Source organism: Bos mutus, chromosome 2, assembly GCF_027580195.1.
Source record: "Bos mutus isolate GX-2022 chromosome 2, NWIPB_WYAK_1.1, whole genome shotgun sequence".
Taxonomy (NCBI): Eukaryota; Metazoa; Chordata; class Mammalia; order Artiodactyla; family Bovidae; genus Bos; species Bos mutus.
The window spans coordinates 8,684,947-8,712,058 of record NC_091618.1 but is presented as its reverse complement, the minus strand read 5'-3'; the positions used below and the strand labels follow the sequence as shown (position 1 = coordinate 8,712,058).

General features: G+C 46.7%; 1 protein-coding gene and 1 non-coding gene across 3 annotated transcripts in view; one reads left to right on the top strand and one right to left on the bottom strand.

The window, feature by feature from the left end:
- The window catches only part of MAN1C1 (mannosidase alpha class 1C member 1), a 155,683-nt gene that overhangs the window by 86,132 nt on the left and 42,439 nt on the right, over nucleotides 1-27,112 (bottom strand). For both annotated transcript variants that reach the window (XM_070383133.1, XM_005895930.3), the window contains exon 2: nucleotides 2,280-2,376. In XM_070383133.1, the coding sequence (XP_070239234.1) occupies nucleotides 2,280-2,376 (97 nt within the window). The remainder of the gene's footprint in view (nucleotides 1-2,279; nucleotides 2,377-27,112) is intronic.
- Nucleotides 22,929-23,001, top strand: TRNAG-CCC (transfer RNA glycine (anticodon CCC)). Its single transcript has one exon. It is a non-coding gene; the product is annotated as a tRNA-Gly (tRNA).

The following is a 27,112-nucleotide window of genomic DNA, read 5'->3' as shown; positions in this document are numbered from 1 at the left end:
CAGAGAGGAAAGGATTACCTTCCTCGATGACACTAGTAACCAAAGCTCTAACAACTCTGATGAGAGCCACACTGGCCATCTTTCCCCAGGGCTGATGCGGGTACTGGGGAAGCTCCATGATCTGGGCAGGGAGGGCAGTGAGCCTCCAAAACTGGAATCCACACATTTCATACTTGAGGTTAAAGAAATATCTGCCTTCCTCCTTCCAACTCAGGAGTCCTCTCTCCAAACCTGTCCTAAGACAACATTTTGTACACAAAGATGGTAACAATGTGCTATCTCTATTGGTGAAAAATTGGAAAGAACATTTGTCCAACATCAGTGGAATGGTCAAATGAATTATGGCACATCAATGCAATAACTGTATCCAATAAAAATATTCTTTTTTTTTTGGCCATACCACATGGCATGTAGGATATCTTAGTTGCCCGACCAGAGATCGAACCTGTGCCCCCTGCCATGGCAGAGTCTTAACCACTGGACCACCAGAGAAGTCTCCCCGTTAAAAATATTCTTTATGAAAAATTTTACATGAATTAATGAAACACATGATGTAACATTAAAAAAGAAGGAACATAATATTATATAGAGAAGAAGGAAGAGAATACTGAAGAAAAGATTGAAAGGAAATAAGCCACAGCATGTTAAAAAGCAGAGGCATTACTTTGCTGATAAAGGTCCGTCTAGTCAAAGCTATGGTTTTTCCAGTAGTCGTGAATGGATGTGAGGGTTGGACCATAAAGAAGGCTGAGGGCCAAAGAACTGATGCTTTTGAACTGTGGTGTTGGAGAAGACTCTTGAGAGTCCCCTGGACTGCAAGGAGATCAAACCAGTCCACCCTAAAGGAATTCAATCCTGAATATTCATTGGAAGGACTTATGCTGAAGCTGAAGCTCCAATACTTTGGCCACCTGATGTGAAGAGCTGACAAATTAGAAAAGACCCTGATGCTGGGAAAGACTGAAGGCAGGAGGAGAAGGGGACGACAAAGGATGAGGTGGTTGGATGGCATCACTGACTTGATGGACATGAGTTTGCGCAAGCTCTGGGAGGGAAGCCTGGCATGCTGCAGTCCATGGGGTCACAAAGAGTCACACAACTGAGCAACCGAACAACAACAAAGCCAAGATGTCCACAGAGGCTGCGTCTATGTGGTAGAATGAGTTATTTTTTGCCAGCGTTACACTTTTGATACTTTCTCTTATCCCCTACATGCCTATCATAATTAGGGGAAAAAAAGCAAGATTCACCCAAATCCCACCCTCCTACCCAAGGGAAGTGAACTGTCTGAACAGCCAGAAGGGTCAGGATGCTGCCTGGTGTAGATCCTGGGTCTCTTTTCACATAACACAAATACGCATGGGAGGCTTCTCTTTGTAAACCTGCTTTTGAAATTTTTCTGGAGAATTTCATCTGACTTAGGTCTTTGGGTCTCAGTGTCAGGAGTCTGTGCTTCTGAGGATTGGGAAATACAGGTGAGGAATTTCTGTCTCCAGCCCCGCTCTGCCCAAATAGCTCCTGTCTCTCAGGGAAGAAGAAAGCCCGGTGCCTCCAGCATCTTCTCACGTGAAAGGCCTGTAGACAAGGGAGCTGGCAGTTTGTCCAGGAATTACATTTGAAACCTGAAGCCGTGCTGACAATGAGGCACTCTGTAGACTCTCCAGCTGAGAGGGGCTTTCGAGGCTCTGGGTGAGGAGATCTCGTGGTGGCAAAGGGCAGAGAGGTCGCGCAGTGAGGCTGCAGGTCAAACTCAAGCTGCCAACATGCAGCGGCACCTGGGGGGCTCCCTAACGTGACTGTGTGTTCACCAAGCCGGCCGGCGACAGACATGCCCCCAAGACCCTCAAGGCAGTGTGCATGCCCAGTTTATCAGAGGCGTGTCTGGTTTCTCTAGGCAAACATCGCAGATCATTTTACAGCCGCCTGAAGGAGCGGATTTAAACCCCATCCTCTGTGTCCTTCAGATCTGCCTGCCTTCTCTGTGGAAACACGTGTCCACCACTCACTGTCCCCACTCACATTTCCAAGTCTGTCTGCTCTGAAAATTAACAGGTGCATAGAAAGAAGAGTTTGAGGTGAGGGAGAAGCATGTGGGTTTCCCTCAAACCTAGAAGGCTCAGCAACCTAGACAACCCCGAAGGGAACGCACACTTAGGAGCCTCCAGGTCTGGAGAAAGAGGGACACCACTCAGAAGGCGAAAATGCCAACAATAAAACTGTCCCCGAGCAGGGATACTGCTCGGCCCCCAGGGGCAGGGCTTCTCCCGAGGTCAGCTCACCGAACATGTTCCCCTCGTAGCCATCTCTCGTGAGGGGCCGGAGCTCGTTTTTCCCCATCGCGTAGCGCTTGTAGCTCTGCCAGGCGAACTGCATCATCTGTAAGGAAGAGCAGAGACAGAGGTTGAGCGTGGAGAGTCGCGGCAGCACGGGCTGGCCGCACGGCCTCGCCTCCTGCAGCGAGATTTGAAACCACATTACGAAAACAATCTTCCACACTGAGAAAGACAGCTTCCTCTCCCCATCATTTTCATAGTTACACCTGGAAGACCGTTCTCCTTAGACCACCCCACGCATGCTGCGTCTGCCCACAGATTCCGCAGAGATGACACAAACGATACTAAGTTCCTTCTGGCCATCCGGATGTGAGTGCCATCGTGGAAAGACAGCTCCTCCGTGAAGCCTTCTTGGACTTAAGGTGACCCTTTGAAGGGAAGGAAATGAAACTCCCTGAGGGATGTCTGTTAGAACCTAATAGAACCATCCCCTGCGGGAAGGATTAACTCCCGTTTTGTAGATAAGGAGACAGGTCAAGACAGGAGGTAACCTGCCTGGGGTTATCCAGTGAGTCAGTGAGAATGCCAGGACTTGAGAGCATGCCCTGTGGCCCGAAGTCTTAAGTCTATTCCCTGATGTCACTGTAGGAGTCTCCTTGAACTCCTCCAACACTGGGCTTGGCTGTCTCAGGCCTCCAAGCACCCCCAGGGGGTCACTGTTGGTTTTTGCTTCACTGGCTCTGGACCATGAACTCTTGAAAGCCATTAAACTATACTTTCTTTGCCTCAGTTTCCCCAAAGCACCCTGCACAGGTCTTGGCAACGAGTATCTGTCAGCTTTGTCTCCCAGTGCGTGCATGAGTTCCTACTGTGCTAAGTCACTCCAGTTATGACCGACTCTTTGTGAGCCTATGAACTGTAGCCCGCCAGGCTCCTCTGTCCATGGGATTTTCCAGGCAAGAACACTGGAGTGGGTTGCCATTCCTTTCTCCGGGGGATCTTCTTGACCCAGGGATCGAATCCGCATCTCTTACATCTCCTGCATTGGCAGGCGGGTTCTTTACCATGAACACCACCATTGGGTCAATTATGTCAGCCCCTTGGGAGCATCACAGAAGAACCTTTGTCCCCTAACTGCGCTTAGCACTGGAGGCTGGAGGGATGCAAGGCGACATCTGTCCCCAGCCCTGCTACCCCGCCCCTCCCCAGGTCTGCCTTTTGCCTTTGATAGCAGGCTGAAGGAGGAGGACAGCTGAGCAGAGCTCTGGGGTGACCATGGGGTTGAGGAAGGGGCCAGGCCAGGCAGTGGAGGCACTCCTGAGGGACAGGGAGGTGGGAGGCAGCCTGGGCTAGTGGAAGGAACTCAGGCTTCCGGGCCAGAGAGGCCTGGCTTCTAATTCTCTCTCCGCCACTCTCTCTTTGATTTTGGCAAGTGACTAAAAGTCTCTAAGCCTCAGCTGTCTCATCTCTGAGATGGGAATACCAAGGCCTGCTCTGCCACAATCCTGAAAGGTTTAAATGAAAGCAAGTAGCTGGAAATGCCCAGTTTTCGACCTGACACAGCAAGCGATCAATAAACACAAGTCCTCCTTCCTGCTCAGCCTTTAAAACGCCCACTGAGTTCTCCAAGCCTTATCCATCCTCCCCTCCTCTCATCCACCTTATTAGTTCTCAGACCTGGACTGCATCCGTGTCACCTGGGGAGCTTGTTAAAACAGGCTGTTGGGCCCCATCCTTGAGTTTCTGATCCAGCAGGTCTGGGGTGGGACCTGCGATTTTTGGCTAAGAGACTCCCCATGGTCCATGGGCCACACCTGAGAACCACTGGTCTACTGTGTGTGTTACTCCTACTTCTCAGCTCACTTCCGGACACTGTCCGGCACCCGTCTGCTTTTCTCCTTCGGCCTCCCGGCCCACCTTCCTGCTTCAGCTCTGTCTTTCTGGACAACGCCCTCTGCACTCTCCATGCTCTTCCGCTCCTCGTGCCAAGCCACGTCTTCCAGGCACACCTAGACAGTAACGACTGCCATGCTCACCACTGGGGCCCGAACACACAGGCCGAGGGCAGACCTGCCAGGGCTGTGACCTGCGCTCTCCATAAAATCATATACTAGCATAATCTAGTATTATCTCTCCACTTCAGGGATGATGAAACTGAGGCTCCGAGATGGAAGGTGGTCAGGGAGGCACAGTCAGCAGGACTGGTGGTGTACAGCCCTTTCAACTCCCAGGCCGGCAAATCCCACCTCTGTGCCTGGCCTGCTCTGTGGCTTCCCATGAGACACACATGTGAATGTCATGGTAATGCATGCCAAGCACTTGGCACAGGCTTTGGGTCCTGGTTCCATTCCTCTGTTATTTTCTACTTATCTTGAATTGGCAATAAGGGAAACTAATTGCCGGGTACGAGCACTTAAGGGAGACCAGCCTCCTCCCTCAGGCTCTCTTATTCTGGGGGGGAGGCCCTCAATTAAGTCGTGGGGGAGGTGGCTGGGTAGGGGAGCAGCAGGAGGCGGTTCCAACATAGATGGCAGTAGCAGGAGTGGAGGTCGGTGGTCGGGAGGGCGAGGACCGAGCCCCACCCCAAGCCCCACCTACTAGAGAGAGAGGGAAGTGGGTGTGCAGGAGTAATTAAGAGAACCATAAGTATCCACGTGTTCTCAAAGGAGCTGTCACTGCAGGGACGTGGGGATGTTTGGATCATGGCCCATTCTCACAGTCCTCTCAATCAATGGAGGGGAAGGAAGGCACACACAATCCCTGCGTCACTGGGACAGGACTCGGAAGGCAATCAAGCTGCTCGGTCACACGCACACGTGCCCAGGGGCACACAGACCCTTGAAAGCTCAGCCTAGCGCCTGCACCTTGGGTCGCCAGCCCAGGCGCTGGATGAGCAGGGGTGACGGGAAAGGTCACAGCCAGGCAGTCTTTACTTTTCTTCCCCACCCGCCCTAACCTACCAGGTGGCCTGTCCTGTGCTCACCACAGTTTGGGGTGCAGTCATTATGGGAGTGCTCCCCAGTCCCCTCCCTCCGCTTCCCTGCCAACTGCTCATCTTTCAAGTCTCAGTGGAAATTTGAAAGGGGGTGTGTCTTCGGAGTAACAGAAGCGCTCGGGAGAAGGCATGTGTCTCAAGGGGAGCTTCTGGGTGCATGCTGCGCTTGGTCGCTCAGTCGTGTCCGACTCTTTGCGACCGCATGGACTGCAGCCTGCCAGGCTCCTCTGTCCGTGGGGATTCTCCAGGCAAGAATACTGGAGTGGGTTGCCATGCCCTCCTCCAGGGGATCTTCCCAACCCAGGGATCGAACCCAGATCTCCCACACTGCAGGTGGATTCTTTATCACGTGAGCCACCAGGGAAGCCCCAAGGGGAGCTTCACGGGCACCCAAACGTCCTGATGGACAAGTAGGATCGTGAGGACGCAAGAGGATGACCCTGGAACTGGTGCTGTGTGCCTTGGGCAACCCCTGGGCTTGGCTTTAGAGATGGACTGTCCCTGGCTTCTGGTTTAGGCAGTTCTAATAGCTGTCTGGGGAGGCCTTACAAATAGCTGTGAAAAGAAGAGAAGCGAAAAGCAAAGGAGAAAAGGAAAAATATAAGCATCTGAATGCAGAGTTCCAAAGAATAGCAAGAAGAGATAAAAAAGCCTTCCTCAGTGATCAATGCAAAGAAATAGAGGAAAACAATAGATTGGGAAAGACTAGAGATCTCTTCAAGAAAATTAGAGATACCAAGGGAACATTTCATGCAAAGATGGGCTCAATAAAGGACAGAAATGGTATGGACCTAACAGAAGCAGAAGATATTAAGAAGAGGTGGCAAGAATACACAGAAAAACTGTACAAAAAAGATCTTCATGACCCAGATAAATCACAATGGTGTGATCACTGACCTAGAGCCAGACATCCTGGAATGTGAAGTCCGGTGGGCCTTAGAAAGCATCACTACGAACAAAGCTAGTGGAAGTGATGGAATTCCAGTTGAGCTATTTCAAATCCTGAAAGATGATGCTGTGAAAGTGCTGCACTCAATATGTCAGCAAATTTGGAAAATTCAGCAGTGGCCACAGAACTGGAAAAGGTCAGTTTTCATTCCAGTCCCAAAGAAAGGCAATGCCGAAGAATGCTCAAACTACCGCACAATTGCACTCATCTCACACGCTAGTAAAGTAATGCTCAAAATTCTCCAAGCCCAGGCTTCAGCAATACATGAACCATGAACTTCCTGATGTTCAAGCTGGTTTTAGAAAAGGCAGAAGAGATCAAATTGCCAACATCCGCTGGATCATGGAAAAAGCAAGAGAGTTCCATAAAAACACCTATTTCTGCTTTATTGACTATGCCAAAGCCTTTGACTGTGTGGATCACAATCAACTGTGGAAAATTCTGAAAGAGATGGGAATACCAGACCACCTGATTTGCCTCTTGAGAAATCTGTATGCAGTTCAGGAAGCAACAGTTAGAACTGGACATGGAACAACAGACTGGTTCCAAATAGGGAAAGGAGTATGTCAAGGCTGTATATTGTCACCCTGCTTATTTAACTTATATGCAGAGTACATCATGAGAAACGCTGGACTGGAAGAAACACAAGCTGGAATCAAGATTGCCAGGAGAAATATCAATAACCTCAGATATGCAGATGACACCACCCTTATGGCAGAAAGTGAAGAGGAACTAAAAAGCCTCTTGATGAAAGTGAAAGTGGAGAGTGAAAAAGTTGGCTTAAAGCTCAACATTCAGAAAACTAAGATCATGGCATCTGGTCCCATCACTTCATGGGAAATAGATGGGGAAGCAGTGGAAACAGTGTCAGACTTTATTTTTCTGGGCTTCAAAATTACTGCAGATGGTGATTGCAGCCATGAAATTAAAAGACGCTTACTCCTTGGAAGGAAAGTTATGACCAACCTAGACAGCATATTCAAAAGCAGAGACATTACTTTGCCAACAAAGGTCCGTCTAGTCAAGGCTATTGTTTTTCCTGTGGTCATGGATGGATGTGAGAGTTGGACTGTGAAGAAGGCTGAGTGCCGAAGAATTGATGCTTTTAAACTGTGGTGTTGGAGAAGACTCTTGAGAGTCCCTTGGACTGCAAGGAGATCCAACCAGTCCATTCTGAAGTAGGTCAGCCCTGGGATTTCTTTGGAGGGAATGATGCTAAAGCTGAAACTCCAGTACTTTGGCCACCTCATGCGAAGAGTTGACTCATTGGAAAAGACTCTGATGCTGGGAGGGATTGGGGGCAAGAGAAGAAGGGGATGCCAGAGGATGAGATGGCTGGATGGCATCACTGACTCGATGGACTTGAGTCTGAGTGAACTCTGGGAGTTTATGATGGACAGGGAGGCCTGGTGTGCTGCGATTCATGGGGTTTCAAAGAGTTGGACACGACTGAGCGACTGAACTGAACTAAGGCCTGAAAGGTGACCTGGCCACCTCTTGCCCTGTGCAAACTCCTTAATAAAAGGCTAAGTAACCTCTCTTTGAACACTGTGAGTGATGGGGTGCTCACCATCTTACCAGGCAGCTCATTCAACTGCTGAGTTTCACAAAGTTCTTAATCAATCCAAATCTGCTTTTCCCTGAGGGCCTTGTGGAAGACAGCTCATACGCTCCGACCACAGATCTTCATGCAGGAGCAGCCAACTCTCAAGCCACTGTAGGCTGCTGACTGGCCATGGAACAGACCAGCTCCTTCAACAGTTCCCCTGATGGCAGAGCTCTGAATCCCCTGAAATTGCAGGCATAGATCATAACATTTTTCTAGGGTGCCCAGACTTTATTACCCATTTGTAAAGGTTGGTTTTTGGTAACAAACAGAAACCAAAGTGCAAACTCTCCCTGGTCCAGATGTATCTGGACCAGACTTTGTGGGTGTGGATTTGCGATTTGTGCTTAATAACTGCATGTCGTTGGACTCTGCATACCATTCCGTTCTGTCAGGATCTTTCTGGAACCAGATCTTATCATTCAATGTGCGTGTGTCTGCCTGTTTGGGGTATTTTGCCTGCTTTGATGGCTCTGCCATCTGCATCTCCCCCAAGTTTTGGACAGAAATATTCAATGGCTGGCTGGGCTGAACACAGAATCAGGGAAACAGCAGCAGGGGCCCTTCACCTGACTCCAGCCTTGCTCTCTGAGTGTCATCTGTCAACATGGGAGGAATCTGCCAGACAATCAGTCCAAGCTCCGTGTCTCCATTTTCTGTACAAAGATATTGTGAAGGACAGAACCGAAACACAAAAAACACTCTGTCCCAGTACAGAGAAAATAGATGGGTTTTTTTCTTTTAAAGAGAAATCAGGGGTTAGACTGGTATGATCTGCTCTTAGAGAACCCATTTTGGCCCCTCTGGGTCCTCCTTTTTCGGTCCTAAATGCTTGCAACTCACCAACTTAAAAACCCATCAGTTCCACTAGGATGGCTGTAATCAACAAGATGGACAATAACAAGTGTTGGCCAGGCTGTGAAAAAATTGGAACCCTCATCAATTGCTGGTAGAAATGAAGATGGCTGCAATTGCTTTGGAAAACAGTTTAGCATAAAAAGTTAAATACAGAGTGTCATGTGACCTAGAGATTGCACCCCTCGGGCAGACCTGCACAGAACAGAGACAACACAGCAGGCCTGAGACTCTACCCCTAGAAAGGCCCCGCTTGCACACTGGGCCCTTGGCTGGTGTCTGGGAACTTGAGTTCAGTGAGTGTTCTGACCATTCTCTGATGGGTAAGGGTGGTTTACTGCACCCGGGCGGCACAACAACCTGGTGTATGCTGAACACCAGCTTCCCTTCCGGGAGTGTGGAATTTTGGTACATGTTAGGCAGGGGGTTCTTCCGTGATCAGCCCCCAGTAAAACTTTGGGCATTAAGTCTCTAATGAGCTTCCCTGGTGAACAGCGTCTCACACCTGTCGTCCCAATTCAGATAAATGAAGTGTGTTCTGTTTGGCTCCACCCAGAGAGCACTCTTGCACGCTGGGCCCGGTTTCCTTCTGGGCTTTCCCCGCGCACATTTCCTCTTCACTGATTTTGCTCTGTGTCCTTTCAGTGCAGAAAATCAGCCAGCGGTAGGACTATGTGCCAGGTCCTCGGAGCCATCCTGGTGAATCACTGCAACTAGCCATGGTATTGGGAACCCTGACACATACCCTGGAAATTAAAGACATGTGTCCACAGAAAGTTGTACACGCAAGTGCATAGCACCACTATTTGTAATAGCCCCGAAGTGCAAACAACCCAAATGCCCACTGACTGATGAATGAAGCAACAAAATATGTTGTTGTTTAGTCACTCAGTTGTGTCTGACTCTTGGCGACCCCATGGACTGCCGCATGCCAGGCCTTCCTGTCCATCACCAATTCCCGGAGTTTGCTCAAACTCACGTCCATTGAGTCGGTGATGCCATCCAACCATCTCATCCTCTGTTGTCCCCTTCTCCTCCTGCCTTTAATCTTGCCCAGCATCAGGGTCTTTTCTAATGAGTCAGTTCTTCTCATCAGGTGGCCAATATTGGAATTTCAGCTTCAGTATCAGTCCTTCCAATGAATATTCAGGACTGATTTCCTTTAGGACTGACTGGTTTGATCTCCTTGCAGTCCAACAGACTCTCAAGAGTCTTCTCCAACACCAGGGTTCAAAAGCATCAATTCTTTGGTGCTAGCCTTCATTATGGTCCAACTCTCACATCCATACATGATTACTGGAAAAACCATAGCTTTGACTAGATAGACCTTTGTCAGCAAAGTAATGTCTCTGCTTTTTAATACGCTGTCTAGGTTGGTCATAGCTTTTCTTCCAAGGAGCAAGCATCCTTTAATTTCATGGCTGCAGTCACCATCTGCAGTGATTTTGGAGCCCAGAAAAATAAAGTCTGTCACTGTTTCCATTGTTTCTTCTTCTATTTGCCATGAAGTGATGGGACCAGATGCCATGATCTTAGTTTTCTGAATGTTGAGTTTTAAGTCAGCTTTTTCACTCTCTTCTTTCACCTTCATCAAGAGGCTCTTTGACTGATGAATGAATCAACAGAATGTGTAAATAGACATCATGCAATGGAATATTATTTGGCCATAAAAAGGGATGCGGTGCTGATACCTGCTCCAGCATGGATGAACCTTGCAAACACTGTGTTGAGTGGAAGAAGCCAGATACAAAAAGCTGCACAGGTTTTATTTACATGAAATATCCAGGACAGGCAAATTCATGCCAACAGAAAGTAGATTACTGGTCAGATGGACTGGGGAAAAGGACACAGAGAATGATTAGTAATGGGGATGGGGTCTTTTGGGGGTGATGAAATGTTTTAAAATTGATTGTGATAATGACTGTACAACTCTGGGAATACACTAAAATCCACTGGATTTTACACTTTAAAACGGTGACTTTTATTATATGTGAATTATAACTCAATAACGCTGTTATTAATATATAACTTTAAAAACTATTAATGTGGACAAACAGATATCACATGCCGTTTACTATGCCGTTTCAGTGGTAATCTTGCCAATAAAGCAAACCTGAACTGAATCATGAGGAAAGATCAGACAGACTCAAATTGAGGGACAACTCACAACATAAAGGGAAGCCTGGTGGTGCAGCGGTAAAGAGTCTGTCTGCCAAGCAAGAGATGCAGGTTCAATTCCTGGATTGAGAAGATACCCTGGAGGAGGAAATGACAATCCATTCCAGTATTCTTGCTTGGGAAATCCCACTGACAGAGGAGCCTGGCGGGCTACAGTCCATGGGGTTGTAGGAGTTGGACATGACTTAGTGACTAAACCACCACCACCATTACAACATAAATGACCTTTACTCTTCAAAAAATCAAGGTCATGAAAGAAAAGACAAGACTGAGGAATTGTTCCAGCTAAAGGAGACTAAAGTGACATGAACTAAATGCAATACATGATCTTGGGTGTGATGCTGGAGCAGAAGTAACAACTACTACTATTATTATTATCATTGCTACTTTAAAGGACACTTGTCAAGATAATTGACAAAATGTGAATGATACAATCAGATAGTATTGTATCAATGTTAATTTTCTGGTTTTACTGTGGTTATGGAGAAAAGTAGAATTGACCTTTCGGAGACACACAGTTAAGTACTTAGGAGTAAGTGGCATTATGCTTGCAACTTATTCCCAAATAGTTCTGAAACCTGCATGCACGTGCGTGTGTGTGTGTGTGGAGAGAGTACACACCAAGTGAACAGGGTGAAACACTAACATTATGCTGAAGCTCCAATACTCTGCTCACCTGACACTAAGAACTGACTCATTGGAAAAGACCCTGATGCTGGGAAAGACTGAAGGCAAGAGGAGAAGTGGACGACAGAGGATGAGATGGTTGAGGACATCACTGACTCGATGGACACGAGTTTGAGCAAGCTCCAGGAGTTGGTGATGGACAGGGAAGCCTGGTGTGCTGCAGTCCATGGGGTCGCAAAGAGTTGGACATGACTGAGAGACTAAACTGAACTGAACTGAACTCAGAGGAATCTGGGTGAAGGATAAATATGAATCTTTGTAGTATTTTTTGCAACTTTTCTAAAAGTCTGCAACTTTTTCCCATAACTTCATTTTTTATCGTTTGGCCACACTGTGTGGCATGCAGGATCTTAGCTCCCTGACCAGGGATCAAACCCATGCTCCCTGCAATGGGAACACAGTCTTAACCACTGGACCACCAGGGAAGTTCCTGATGTTCTCTCTAAAAAATATCGGGGAACTCTGCAGGATGTTGATGTCATTTTCAAAGAATAGCAAGGAGAGGTAAGAAAGCCTTCCTCAGTGATCAATGCAAAGAAATAGAGGAAAACAATAGATTGGGAAAGACTAGAGATCTCTTCAAGAAAATTAGAGATACCAAGGGAACATTTCATGCAAAGATGGGCTCGATAAAGGACAGAAATGGTATGGACCTAACAGAAGCAGAAGATATTAAGAAGAGGTGGCAAGAATATACAGAAGAACTGTACAAAAAAGATCTTCACGACCCAGATAATCACGATAGTGTGATCACTCACCTAGAGCCAGACATCCTGGAATGTGAAGTCAAGTGGGCCTTAGGAAGCATCACTACAAACAAAGCTATTGGAGGTGATGGAATTCCAGTTGAGCTATTTCAAATCCTGAAAGATGATGCTGTGAAAGTGTTGCACTCAATATGTCAGCAAATTTGGAAAACTCAGCAGTGGCCACAGGACTGGAAAAGGTCAGTTTTCATTCCAATCCCAAAGAAAGGCAATGCCAAAGAATGCTCAAACTACCACATAATTGCACTCATCTCACACGCTAGTAAAGTAATGCTCAAAATTCTCCAAGCCAGGTTTCAGCAATACGTGAACCATGAACTTCCAGATGTTCAAGCTGGTTTTAGAAAAGGCAGAGGAACCAGAGATCAAAATGCCAATGTCTGTTGGATCATCGAAAAAGCAAGAGAGTTCCATAAAAACACCTATTTCTGCTTTATTGACTATGCCAAAGCCTTTGACTGTGTGGATCACAATCAACTGTGGAAAATTTTGAAAGAGTTGGGCATACCAGACCACCTGACCTGCCTCTTGAGAAACCTGTATGCAGGTCAGGAAGCAACAGTTAGAGCTGGACATGGAACAACGGACTGGTTCCAAATAGGAAAAGGAGTATGTCAAGGATGTATATTGTCACCCTGCTTATTTAACTTATATGCAGAGTACATCATGAGAAACACTGGGCTGGAGGAAGCACAAGCTGGAATCAAGATTGCTGGGAGAAATATCAGTAACCCCAGATATGCAGATGACACCACCCTTATGGCAGAAAGTGAAGAGGAACTAAAAAGCCTCTTGATAAAGTGAAAGAGGAGAGTGAAAAAGTTGGCTTAAAGCTCAACATTCAGAAAACTAAGATCATGGCATCTGGTCCCATCACTGCATGGCAGATAGATGGGCAAACAGTGGAAACAGTGGCTGACTTTATTTTTCTGGGCTCCAAAATCACTGCAGATGGTGATTGCAGCCATGAAATTAAAAGACGCTTACTCCTTGGAAGGAAAGTTATGACCAATCTAGACAACATACTGAAAAGCAGAGACATTACTTTGTCAACAAAGGTCCATCTAGTCAAGGCTATGGTTTTTCCAGTGGTCATGTATGGATGTGAGAGTTGGACTATAAAGAAACCTGAGCGCCGAAGACTTGATGCTTTTGAACTGTGGTGTTGGAGAAGACTCTTGAGAGTCCTTTGGACTGCAAAGAAATCCAACCAGTCCATCCTAAAGGAAATCAGTCCTGAATGTTCACTGGAAGGACTGATGTTGAAGCTGAGACTCCAATCCTTTGGCCACCTGATGCGAAGAGCTGACTCATTGAAAAAGACCCTGATGCTGGGAAAGATTGAGGGCAGGAGGAGAAGGGGATGTCAGAGGATGTGATGGTTGGATGGCATCACCGACTCAATGGACATGGGTTTGGGTGGACGCCGGGAGTTGGTGATGGACAGGGAGGCCTGGCGTGCTGCGGTTCACGGAGTCGCAAAGAGTCGGTCACGACTGAGCGACTGAACTGAACTGACTGATGTCATTTTCGCCCAAATACATACATTACGGCGTTCTGTTTTCCTCCACTTTTATAAATTATGATAAAATGTTGTTGCTAGTCTCCTGTGGCTCCTCTTACCCCTCGGTTCCTCAAAAGCCCTGCTGGGCTTTCACATCCCCTTCACCAAGCCTGGCCTGTCCACGCTGGTCAGAAGATGGAGCAAATGAGGAACCCATAATTTTGGTTTCTCTGTTTTATCATTATCTTACTATATTCAAATGAGGTGCCCATCCTCACTCTATTCTTCCTGCTCCAAAGCTAAACTAAAATGCACCTTTTGTGGTACAAAGCATTTTCCTAAAAGTTCCAGGTCAGTTTGGGCTCAGCAACCCCAGGCCCTTTTCTCGCACCTCTGGGTCACTCCTTTCACTTGAGCTCAGTTCTGTGCCCCGTACTTCCTTCTTCCACATACATCCTTTCCAACGGTTTAAAACACAAGGTTGATCTAGCTATCTGTCTACCTACCTACCTACCTACCTGTCTTTTCATGAAACTAAGCTATGCAAGCTCATTGCAGAAAAGCAGAGAGAAAGAAAACAATCACCCATCACTTCAACATTATAACCACCATTCCCATTGGGTAGTCTTTCTTTTCGCTCTTTTTCATTCATCTTCGCTTTTTCCCATGATGGTGACATAAACATCTTCCATTTTATTACAAAACCTTTGTAAACATCATTTTAGCTAGCTATATAATAGTCTGGCAAGTAGGTTCAGCATCAGTTACTTAACCTTCCTCCATATAATTGGACATGGCAGTGTTTTCTACTTTGGGGCTATTGTAAATACTGCCTTCATAGACATCTTTGTACATACTCCCTTCTCTATATTTCAGGTAAATTCCTTAAGACAAAGCCTCTAAGAAATTACCAGGAAAAAATAAAAACTTATTAATAAGCACATTCTCTTTTAAAGATTAAACCCAGACAGCTTGTTTTACCCACCACTGGGCAAAACTTCATGAACAGGAAAGTGAAAGTCGCTGAGTCGTGTCCGACTCTTTGCAACCCCATGGACTAATACAGTCCATGGAACTCTCCAGGCCCGAATACTGGAGTGGGTAGCCTTTCCCTTCTCTAGGGGCTCTTCCCAACCCAGAGATCAAACTGAGGTCTCCTGCACTGCAGGCAGATTCTTTACCAGCTGAGCCACAAGGGACACCCAAGAATACCGGAGTGGGTGGCCTATCTCTTCTCCAGCAGATCTTCCTGACCCAGGAATTGAACCAGGGTCTCCTGCATTGCAGACGGATTCTTTACCAACTGGGCTATCAGGGAAGCCCTCACGAATAGGAAAGTATACAACAATTTTGTGAATACATAAAGTATTTTGTGAATACATGAAGTACTTGATCGGGAAGATAAAGCTAACAGTACTCATGATCGTTGCTCATGTTTGTTCAGCTCTTTGCACACTTCCTTAATTTGACTGGACAGTTCAGTGGGCTTGACAGGTATTGTTCCCAGTTAAAAATAATCATGCAAGGGATAAAGTATGAGATGTAAAGTATGAAACAAGTGTTAAAAATCATGTTTCCAAGGAAGGAGAGGGTGAGATGAATGGAGAGAGTAGCATGGAAACATATACACTACCATATGTAAAACAGATAGCCAATGGAAGTTTGCTGTGTGACACGGGGAACCCAAACTGGGACTCTGTGACAACCTGAAGGGGTGCAAAAGGATGGGAGGGGGTAAACGAGGTTTCAAGAGGGAGGGGACACATATACACCTATGGCTAATTCATGTTGATGTATGGCAGCAAACAAACCAATATGGTCAAGCAAGCATCCTTCAATTAAAAATAAATTGAAAAAAACTGTGTTTCCTGGGTATTCCCTAGGGGTCCAGTGGTTAAGGCCTCTGTGCTTCCACTGCAGGGGGCCTGGGTTTGTTCCCTGATTGGGGAACTAAGATCCCACAAGCCAAACAGCCAAAAAAATGTATGCTTCTAAATATTTAGTGATATAAGCTAAATATCACTATATATAGAGAGAGACACACAAAGATGCTTGTTATATAATATTAGTTGGAAAAGCAGGACACCAGGTTATACGGCATGAAGATCACTGGATTATTATTAGTATTTCAAAGGAGAAAGACAGGAAGGATATGCACAAAAACGTTGACAGTGGTTATATCAGATAGTGAGTGGTTTAATGGTCATTTTTTCTTCCTATTGATCTATATTTTCTGGATTTTCTACAACGAATATCTATAAATGTTTGTAAGGTGAAAATGAAAGATTGTTAAATGAAAAGCAAGGAAAAATGATACAATGCTACTCCTAAGTCAAAAGGAGTGCATGGCTGATTAGCCATGGGGTGGATGGGAAGGAGTGGGTTTTGACAGAGTAGAAGGCCTTTACAGCCAGGAGTCAGAAAGGGCCCAACCAGCAAGAGAAACAACATAAATAGAAGCAGAGAGCCAGAACCTCACCGTCAAATAGGATTTAATGCCAGAGACATTACCTATTTGCCAAGCCACATTTTACAAGAACCATGTGAGACCAGACAAGGAAAATGACTTTTCATCGCCTAGATGCGTAAGTTAATAGTGCAGGGATGGTCGTGTTTCCAAAAAGATGGGCCAGGACAGTGAAGCAGCTGATGTAGGCAGGGGCAGCCTGAGCTACAGCAAGAGAAATCTGGGACAGACTCAAAATGTGGCTGTAAGAATCAACAGACAGGAGAACTAAACACCTCTGCCCCCACTGGGATCTGGAAATACACACCAGGCGGTCACCATCTGTATGTGTATGTATCTACGTGTCTGTGTGTCCGCACATGTGTGTATGTGTGTGTGTGCATCCATGCACGTCCATGCTAGAGACAGAGGGAGCTCTGGATGGTCTCTGGAAGCCCCTCCCTTCCAGCAGCCTATGATTTATAGTTTCAAAGAACACCTAACAATAGACCACAAAGCATTCCCTTGCCAAGCTCTGCAGAGGCAGGCGACAAAGCTCCAGTGATGGAGAGACAGGCAGAGCAATTGGAGCCAAATCCTAAGACACCTCTTCAGTTCTCTCTCAAACAAAAGCTGTTCTTGTCCACCTGAACAAATTGCAATGACATGAAATCTTATAATGAAAAATATTTACAAGTTTGAGGCAGACATTATTATTTTGCTTAAGATGTTCTTTCTCCCTGTCTCAGAGTTCTAGAATTCTGTCCTGCAGGAAACTAGAATCCACGGCTATCGCCCCTGCACAGACACCCACCCCAGCCTAAGAAGCCCCCAAACAACAGAGCCAAGACAGAAAGAATGTGTTTGAGGAGACAAAGAAATGGGAATACTGGAAGACTGTCTGGAGAGTGCAAAACTGGACAGAAAGTTTGCCTCAGAAAGTTCTTTGGTGGCAACTAGGGAGAAAGGAGCGATCACCGAAACAAGTGAGACATCCTCCCCTTTTTAATATAAAGCATGCGCACAGACAGATCAGGGCTGGCGATGACCCAGAAGCACAGTTGCAACATCACAAAGCTGCCAAGAAGGGAAATGGATTTTCCCAGTCATTAAAGTGCTCACACAGTGACTTGCAGCCTTATTGGCATCTCCCAGCAGTGACACCTGGCCCATCTGCAGGGGCTGAATGGGAAAGGGCTTGGTCTCCAATCATCCCAGGAGCTAATGATCACACAGATTAAGAGATTAGAATGTTGGGTTGATTTTGTTCCCCTTCATTTTCAGTACAGCCCAGGGAAACAGCTGACAGCTTGGTACTAACAACCATTCATATTAGATTTCTCAATGCACCCCCATCAATGGGTCCCCCACAAAATGACCTGATTGACAACTGTGGAGACATCTGTGAATGTATGTGACCCCTGGTCCCTGGTTCAGAAGCAGACGCAGGATGGGGTCTGGTTGTGCTGAGGGGTGGAGGGGCGGGTGGGGAATAGACTGAGAGGTGCTACCTCCAACCCTCTCACTTCTGGGTTTGCTTGAGCTATTGGGCAAAGGGAGGAAGTGAAAATGTGAAACAACTTCCGACCTATCTGAGGTCCAGAAAGCTCTCCCACATCCTGCCCAGGGTGGGATTCAGATTTGAGTAGCTTCAGAAATCTCTCGCCATCTGCAGCTGTTCTAAGGCACCATGGCTGAGAATGTGAGTCCTAGAGGCAGACAGACCTCTGTTACTCAGTGTGGCCCAGGGACCAGCAGTGGAGCAAATCTGGGGAGCATGTTAGGAATGCAGCATCTTGGGGCCCATCCCAGACCGGCTGAACCAAAGCCAGCATTTAACAAGATCTCCAGGTGATCCACTTTCTTCAATTTCAGTCTGAATTTGCCAATAAAGAGTTCATGATCTAAGCCACAGTCAGCTCCTGGTCTTGTTTTTGCTGACTGTATAGAGCTTCTCCATCTTTGGCTGCAAAGAATATAATCAATCTGATTTTGATGTCGACCATCTGGTGATGTCCATGTGAAGAGACTTCTCTTGTGTTGTTGGAAGAGGGTGTTTGCTATGACCAGTGCATTCTCTTGGCAGAACTCTATTAGCCTTTGCCCTGCTTCATTCTGTACTCCAAGGCCAAATTTGCCTGTTACTCCAGGTGTTTCCTGACTTCCTACTTTTGCATTCCAGCCCCCTCTAATGAAAAGGATCCAGTCCCCTATAATGAAAAGGACATCTTTTTTGGCTGTTAGTTCTGGAAGGTCTTGTAGGTCTTCATAGAACTGTTCAACTTCAGCTTCTTCAGTGTTATTGGTCAGGGCATAGACTTGAATTACCATGATATTGAATGGTTTGCCTTGGAAATGAAGAGAGATCATTCTGTCGTTTTTGAGACCGCATCCAAGTACTGCATTTTGGACTCTTTTGTTGACTATGATGGCTACTCCATTTCTTCTAAGGGATTCCTGCCCACAGTAGTAGATATAATGGTCATCTGAGTTAAATTCACCCATTCCAGTCCATCTTAGTTCGCTGATTCCTAGAATGTCGATGTTCACTCTGTCATCTCCTGTTTGACCACTTCCAATTTGCTTTGATTCATGGACTTAACATCCCAGGCTCCTATGCAATATTGCTCTTTACAGCATCGAACCTTGCTTCCATCACCAGTCCCATCCACAACTGGGTGTTGTTTTTGCTTTGGCTCCATCCCTTCATTCTTTCTGGAGTTATTTCTCCACTGATCTCCAGTAGCATACTGGGGACCTACCAACCTGGGGAGTTCATCTTTCAGTGTCCTATCTTTTTGCCTTTTCATACTGTTCTTGGGGTTCTCAAGGCAAGAATACTGAGGTGGTTTGCCATTCCCTTCTCTAGTGGACCACATTCTGTCAGACCTCTCCACCATGACCCATCCATCTTGGGTGACCGCACATGGCATGGCTTAGTTTCATTGAGTTAGACAAGGTCCCATCACTTCATGGCAAACAGATGGGGAAAAAGTGGAAACAGTGGCTGACTTTATTTTTCTGGGCTCCAAAATCACTGCAGATGGTGATTGCAGCCATGAAATTAAAAGATGCTTACTCCTTGGAAGGAAAGTTATGACCAACCTAGACAGCATATTGAAAAGCAGAGACATTAATTTGTCAACAAAGGTCTGTCTAGTCAAGGCTATGGTTTTTCCAGTGGTCATGTATGGATGTGAGAGTTGGACTATAAAGAAACCTGAGTGCCAAAGAATTGATGCTTTTGATCTGTGGTGTTGAAGAAGACTCTTGAGAGTCCCTTGGACTGCAAGGAGATCCAACCAGTCCATCCTAAAGGAGATCAGTCCTAGGTGTTCATTGGAAGGACTGATGTTGAAGCTAAGACTCCAATAATTAGGCCACCTGATGTGAAGAGCTGACTCATCTGGAAAGACCCAGATGCTGGGAAAGATTGAGGGCAGGAGGAGAAGGGGAGGACAGAGGATGAGATGGTTGGATGGCATCACCGACTCAGTGGACATGGGTTTGGATGAACTCCGGGAGTTGGTGATGGACAGGGAGGCCTGGCATGCTGCGGTTCATGGGGTTGCAAAGACTTGGACACGACTGAGCAACTGAACTGAACTGAACCAGGTGATCCAAATGCACATTAAAATTTGAGAAGCTGTTCTAGGGCTCTGCCACCTACTGGCTGTGTGGTCTTGAGTGAATGACTTGACCTCTCTGAGTCTCAGTTTCCTCATCTGTAAAAGGACAGGAACATTTAATCCTTATGATGACCCTGGGAGTAAATAAGATAACACACACAGAGTGCTTAGCACAGCAGCTGGTACATAATACGTGCTCAGTCAAAAGCAGCCATAGGATGACTGCTCCCTTTTAATCTATCTACCACGTCTCTCTCCATTCACTTCTCTCCGCACCACCTCTTGAATCTATGTCCCTCCCAGCCCTCTGGGGGACTCCTGCAGCAGCCTCCACACTGGCCTAAAGGATCCTCTTTGGCCTCTTACACAGTGATTACTCAACGTGCAAATGTATTCACATCTCTACTCCACCCCCCACACACACTTCAAGATTTCCAACACTCCCTGTGAGGCCCACAGGTGGAGCAAGAGTGGGTGAGACACTTCCCTACGCACATGTACGCTCTTGGTGCAGGGTCTGCAGGCAGACAAAAGATGCTCATGGAGAAGGTCACAGAGACTCTGAGCTCTGCCACTGCACTGAGGTTGGCTCCCCAACTGTAGAGTGAAGGGTCCTCCCCACTCTAGTCTATCAAAGACGGGGCATCAGGGTGGAGGCAGGAGATGGGGACAAGGATGACTGACAACCGGAAAGACCGCAGCACATCTGTGAGGGAAATTCCAAGGGGAAATCATTCAACGAGGCCATTTGGAAGAAACTGAGTATAAAAACCACCCATGTGCAGCTAGCTCTACCATTTCCACTGTGCTTTGCCTTTCTGATTTGAGTCTTACGATTCTGTGGGTGAGGCAGGGTGGGTGTCATCATCACTCTCATTCTACAGAAAAAGAAACTACACTTACACACACACGCATGTGCCAAGCACCATGATAAGGGCGCTTGTACCTACTAGAACATATAGTTCTTGCCACAGTTCTGAGAGGCCTTCTCAAGGGGGAGCTAAGGCATGGAGGATAAGAGCCTGGCTTTGGGTCCCAGATTTCCCTAGCTGTGTGCCTTTAGACAAGACACTTAACCTCACTGTGCCTCAGTGATCTCATTTGTTTAAAGACAATGATACTGTTATATTATGCTTAATATATATATATGTTAAGTGGGTCATCAGTGTTTCACATATATGTCAACTCTTTTAATCTTCACACTAATTTTATAAGTTTCAGTTCAGTTCAGTTGCTCAGTCATGTCCGACTCTTTGCGACCCCATGAATTGCAGCACGCCAGGCCTCCCTGTCCACCACCATCTCCCAGAGTTCACTCAAAGTCACGTCCATCAAGTTGGTGATGCCATCCAGCCATCTCATCCTCTGTCGTCCCCTTCTCCTCCTGCCCTCAATCCCTCCCAGCATCAGAGTCTTTTCCAATGAGTCAACTCTTCACATGAGGTGGCCAAAGTACTGGAGTTTCAGCTTTAGCATCATTCCTTCCAAAGAAATCCCAGGGCTGATCTCCTTCAGAATGGACTGGCTGGATCTCCTTGTAGTCCAAGGGACTCTCAAGAGTCTTCTCCAACACCACAGTTCAATTCTTCGGCGCTCAGCTTTCTTCACAGTCCAACTCTCACATCCATACATGACCACAGGAAAAACCATAGCCTTGACTAGACGAACCTTTGTTGGCAAAGTAATGTCTCTGCTTTTCAATATGCTATCTAGGTTGGTCATAACTTTCCTTCCAAGGAGTAAGCGTATTTTAATTTCATGGCTGCAATCACCATCTGCAGTGATTTTGAAGCCCCAAAAAATAAAGTCTGACACTGTTTCCACTGTTTCCCCATCTATTTCCCATGAAGTGATGGGACTGGATGCCATGATCTTCGTTTTCTGAATGTTGAGCTTTAAGCCAACTTTTTCACTCTCCACTTTCACTTTCATCAAGAGGCTTTTTAGTTCCTCTTCACTTTCTGCCTTAAGGTTAGTACATCATTACTCCCATTCTCATACGAGGAAACTGAGGCACAGGCCCAAGTGTCACATCAAGTAAGTGGCAGAACCGGGATTCAAACCCAGACAGTCTACACTCTTGGTCACAATACCCTCTGCCTCTCATGTGCTGTGCTTAGTCGCTAAGTCGTGTCCGACTCTGCGACTCCATGGACCACAGTCTGCCAGGTTCTTCTGCCCATGAAATTCTCCAGGCAAGAACACTGGAGTGGGTTGCCATGCCCTCCTCCAGGGGATCTTCCCAACCCAGGTCTCCCGCATTGTAAATGGATTCTTTACTGACTGAGCCATCACGGAAGCCCAAGAATACTGGAGTGGGTAGCCTATGCCTTCTCCAGGCAATCTTTCCAACCCAAGAATCGAACTGGGGTCTCCTGCATTACAGGTGGATTCTTTACCAGCTGAGCTACCAGGGCAGCCCATGCCTCTCACAGAATGGAGTGATTAGCATGCCTGCCTCCAACAGGGCTGTAAGGATTGCAGTCGTCCCTTGGTAGCCAGGACCTCCCGCAGATATCAATATCCACAGATGCTCCAACCCCTTAAGTAAAATGACTTGGTACAGTTGGTCCTCCTTATCTTCGGGTTCTGCATCCATGGATTCACCAACCTCAGACTGAATTTCAGTTGGTCAAATCCATATGGAAAACCCATGGATACGGAGGGCCGACTGTAATTACAAGGCTAGGCATTCAGCACAGCTCCCCGCAGAGAGAAAACCCTGCTGTGAGTGGCAGCACTGGTGGCTGCGACCGTGGGCTCCACATTCATTATCTTTCCAAGACTGGAAAAGGCAGCAGTGTACATCTGAAACCTCCGAGTCCTCTGGAGTCTCCTTCAACTCCACACCTCATGTTCACTCTCCAGCAAGTCTGTCAACGATATCTCTCATTCTCTCTTTCCCAGCTGCCTCCCAGCCTACCACTGCCCCTTAACCTCAGCACAGTCTCCCTGCATTCTGTCTTGGCCCTGCTCCTGCATCCTTGGTCTATACATCCACCAGAGTAAGCCCTTTAAAAATGCAAGCCATTAGGGACTTCCCTGGTGGTCCAGTGGCTAAGACTCTGTGCTCCCAATGCAGGGAGCCCAGGTTCAATCCCTGGTCAGGGAACTAGATCCCATGTGCTGCAACCAAGAGTTTTCAAGCTGTAACTAAAAAAAAAAAAAAGTAAAGATACTATGTACCACAACTAACACCTGGTGCTGCCAAATAAATAAAAGAAAAAAATCATTTTAAATTGAATAAAAATAAAAATTGTTGTTGTTTTTGTTCAGTTGCTCAGTCATGTCCGACTTTCTGCGACCCCATGGACTATAGCACGCCAGGCTTCCAAGCCATTAAATGTCATTTGTGTGTAAGAGCTTCCAAGAGCTTTCCAAGGCAACATGCTTGAACGGCTTGTCTCTGATCACTTCCCAGGCCCCTTCCATTCTCCAAGTTTCAGCCTTTGGATAATATCTCAAATACATACAGCACCTTCCCACCTAGGTCTGGCAGAATAACGGCCCCCCAAAGGTGACCATGTCCTAATCCCTTGAACTTTTGAGTATGTATGGTAAAATGGAACTAAGTTTTCAGATAGAATTAAGATTAGTAATCAGCTGATCTTGAGAGGGGGACATTAGCTTGGGTTATCCAGGTAAGCCCAGTGGATGCATGCGGTCCTTAGAAGTGACAGAGGGAGGCAAGAGCGTCAACACGGTGAGATGTGAAAAGGACTCCACTGGCTATCGCTGGCTTTGAGGATGGAGGAAGGGGCCATAAGCCAACGAATCTAGGGAACCTCCAGGAGCTGGAAAAGGCCAGGGAATGGATTTTCCCCTGGAGCCTCCAGAGAGGAATGCAACCTGGCCAACACCTTGATTCTAGCCCAGAAAGCCACTCCTGTTAGACTTCTGATCTCCAGAAGCATAAAAAAGTAAATTTGTGGTTTTAAGTCATTAAACTTATGTAATTTGTGACTACAACAATAGGAAACTAATATACTACTTCAGCGCCTTAGCATTTCCCAATGAAAACTGAATGAACAAGCCCCGCTCAGCCTCCAAACCACTTTCCACCCCATCACAGCCCTTTTTCTGCAAAAGGAATTCTAAGGTTCTGGAGCATAGTACCCGCATTCTGGAATTCACTGTCCTACAGCCTCCTGTCTTCCATCCGTGACAGTGCTGCAGACTTCTGCAGGATAATGATTTCTTTCATGTCTGCCTCCCCTGCCCTTGAACTGTGGCCTATTCACCAACGCAGCCTCAACCTCCTAGCACGAGGCTGTCCCAACAGAGGAAGTCAACAAAGCACATTTGTAATAATAATGGCTGCGTGTGTTACCTCTGTTATCCAGAGGTGGACATGTACTGAGCCCCGAGCTGGGGCGGAGCCCTGGGCTAAGCCTTTCAGAAGCACTTCATCCTACACCAACCCTGCAGGGTGGGTTACCATTGTTCTCCCTATTTTATAGGGTGAAGGAAGCAGCTGAGCCCTGAAGGGTTAACTGACTTGCCCAAGGATGCAGAACAAACAGAGGCAGGGCCAGGCAATGGATCCAAGAAGACCGCCTGGGAATCTGCACACTTAATCACAACAGCACACTGCTTCCCTCTCTGCAGCCTTCCCAGGCAAGATGAGCGTCTCCTGTTCCCAACATTTGGGACCCTGTCGCTAGAGTTGGACAGACTGAGCGACTTCCTTTTCACTTTTCACTTTCATGCATTGGAGAAGGAAATGGCAACCCACTCCAGTGTTCTTGCCTCTAGAATCCCAGGGATGGGGGAACCCGATGGGCTGCTGACTATGGGGTCGCACAGAGTCAGACACGACTGAAGCGACTTAGCAGCAGCAGCAGCTGGCAAGTGGCAGAGCCACTGTTTGAAGCTGGGGTCTGACTGATTCAAAAGGCTGTGTCCCTTTCCATCTCACCAGGCTGCTTCACTGTCCAATGAGCGAATGAACAAAACATCAACCCAGCACCTCTGGATGGCATGTGGCACACAGAATCAAAATGAGGACTGGCTGCTAACTAGTGCCACACGGCCCATCCTGAGGACTGTTTCTTTTTGAAAACAAGCACCGTCCAAATTTCTAGTTCCCGAAGGCTCAGTCTGCTAAAAGGGAGGGGATGACCTGCTTTAAAGCTGCCCCAACAGAGGCTGCGGCCTCTGGAAACGTGAGAGAGGCAGAACCAGTTCTTTGTCTAAATGTTAAGAATTTTTAAAAAGAAAGAGGAAAAAAACAGGTTTATGTGAAAACAAGGAACATACCAAAGGGAGCTGTAGAGAGATCGTGACGGAAATGCAGAGAGAAGTCATCTCTGTTGCCAGGTTGTTTAGGGAGGTAATGCCATTTGAAATCTGGAAGATAAGCCTTGAAAACCAGTTTCTAAAGGCTGTTAGTGGCACCTCTGTGACAGCAAGGGGCCTCGGTGACCTGTTTCAGGGTCTTTGGGGTGTGCATGGAGACCTTCAGCCTCGGATGAGAACAAAAGACTTCAGGAGAACAGCAGTCTTGTTTTCCAGGCAGTGCTGCCATCTCTTGAGGAACCAGGTCTGAGTACAGAACCCTTAGGACCCCATCCTTGACTCCTGCATCTAGAACCATGTGAGACTGCCTACATTTACAGTGGTTCTCCTTGGAGCCAAAAAAGGATTAGTACTATTTCCCCTGGAGATACCATTCCTAGACACAAGAAGGAGGCTTGAGGACCACTGGACACTCTTAGATAGTAAAGGGCCCTGTTTGTTGTCTGGTAAAATTGTTTTAATCAAGGCTTGGAGAATGAGCCAGTATTTATTGAGCACCTCCCTGTACCAGCCCCTTTGCCAGAAGTTACCATATACTTTATCTCATGTAATCCTCCACTTCTATTCTGGGAAGCAGGTTAATACCTGCCCATTTTACAGAATAGAAAACTCAGGCTCACAGAGGTTTGGCAACTATTCCAAGGGCACACAGCCAATAAGTGGAGGGTTTGGATTCAAACCTAGGTCTGATTCCAATCTTTGCCTCTTCCTGTTCCTGTCTCAACCTCCCTTCACCTTTATTTAAAAAAATGTGTACTGAGCATTTTACTAATGTACCCCATGTTCTGGTACATGCAGCAGTGAAGAAGACAGGCAAGGTTCCCACCTTTATGGCCTGGATACCCTAGTGTAGGGAGATGGACAATAAGAAGGAGACAGATAAGCAAGGTAATTCTGAATAGTGATAAGCACTGTGGAGAAAAATCAAGCAAGGGATTGGGGGAGAGGATGATTGAATGAGTGGAGGTGGCCGAGGAAGGTCTCCAGACGATAATTGAGCTGAGATCTTAATTAGTATCCAAAAAAACCCACCAAATTCCTCCTGTTTCCCACGTGTAGCCTGAGACATGCATTTGACTTTTCTCTTTATCCCCTCTAGTCCCCCATCAGCAGAGATTCCAAAGTACATACTTTCATTTTTGGGCTAGAATGCCTTGTGAAACCCACTGATAAGGTTACCTGTTCACACCAGGAGAGAGAATTTCAAAGTGGTAAACAGACCTGCTCAGCCTTACAAACACCATATAAAGACAGGTCCTGGGGCTCATTTGTCCTACGAAGCCAAGGAGCTGCCACCCCATAAGCACTCCTTGAGTCTGCATTAATCAGACAGCTCGAAGAAGGTTTCCTTTTCATTTTTCTAGGTCTGTGATGATGGATGATGTGTGGCGGCACTTCTGGATCCATAATCAGGGGGTGGTGGTGTTTTCTCACTCCTACAAGACTAAACTTCGTGGGACATTTAGGATATCTTCCTTGACAGTGCTGAGCTAAAGTGCTGTGTTCTTGAAAGGATGATTGCAGCCCTATTATAAAAGATGACCCAATCACACGGGAGAGAGTAAAACATCAAGCAATTTGATTTCAAAACCCTGAAATAGAAGACCAAAGAATAATTAACTACGAAAACCAGAAGGCTCTAATCTTGATGAACTAGTGGGACGACCAGGAAAGACAGAAAACTTAGATCTTCGAGCTTCACAGATCCTTGAATGGTTTGAGTGATCAGAATCAGGGCTCCCGCAGGCTTTCAGTTGGCTTGTGTGTGAGCTTTCTCCTCCCACCCCCTCAAGTCCCCACCCCTCCACGCACACTTTCAAGTAATCAAGTGCGCCTGCCCCAGCTCTGCCGTTCTGGCTTCTAGTAAGAAAGAGAAGACTTGCTCTCAGCGGCCCCCAGATCTGGGCTTCCTGCTAGGGCCTGTA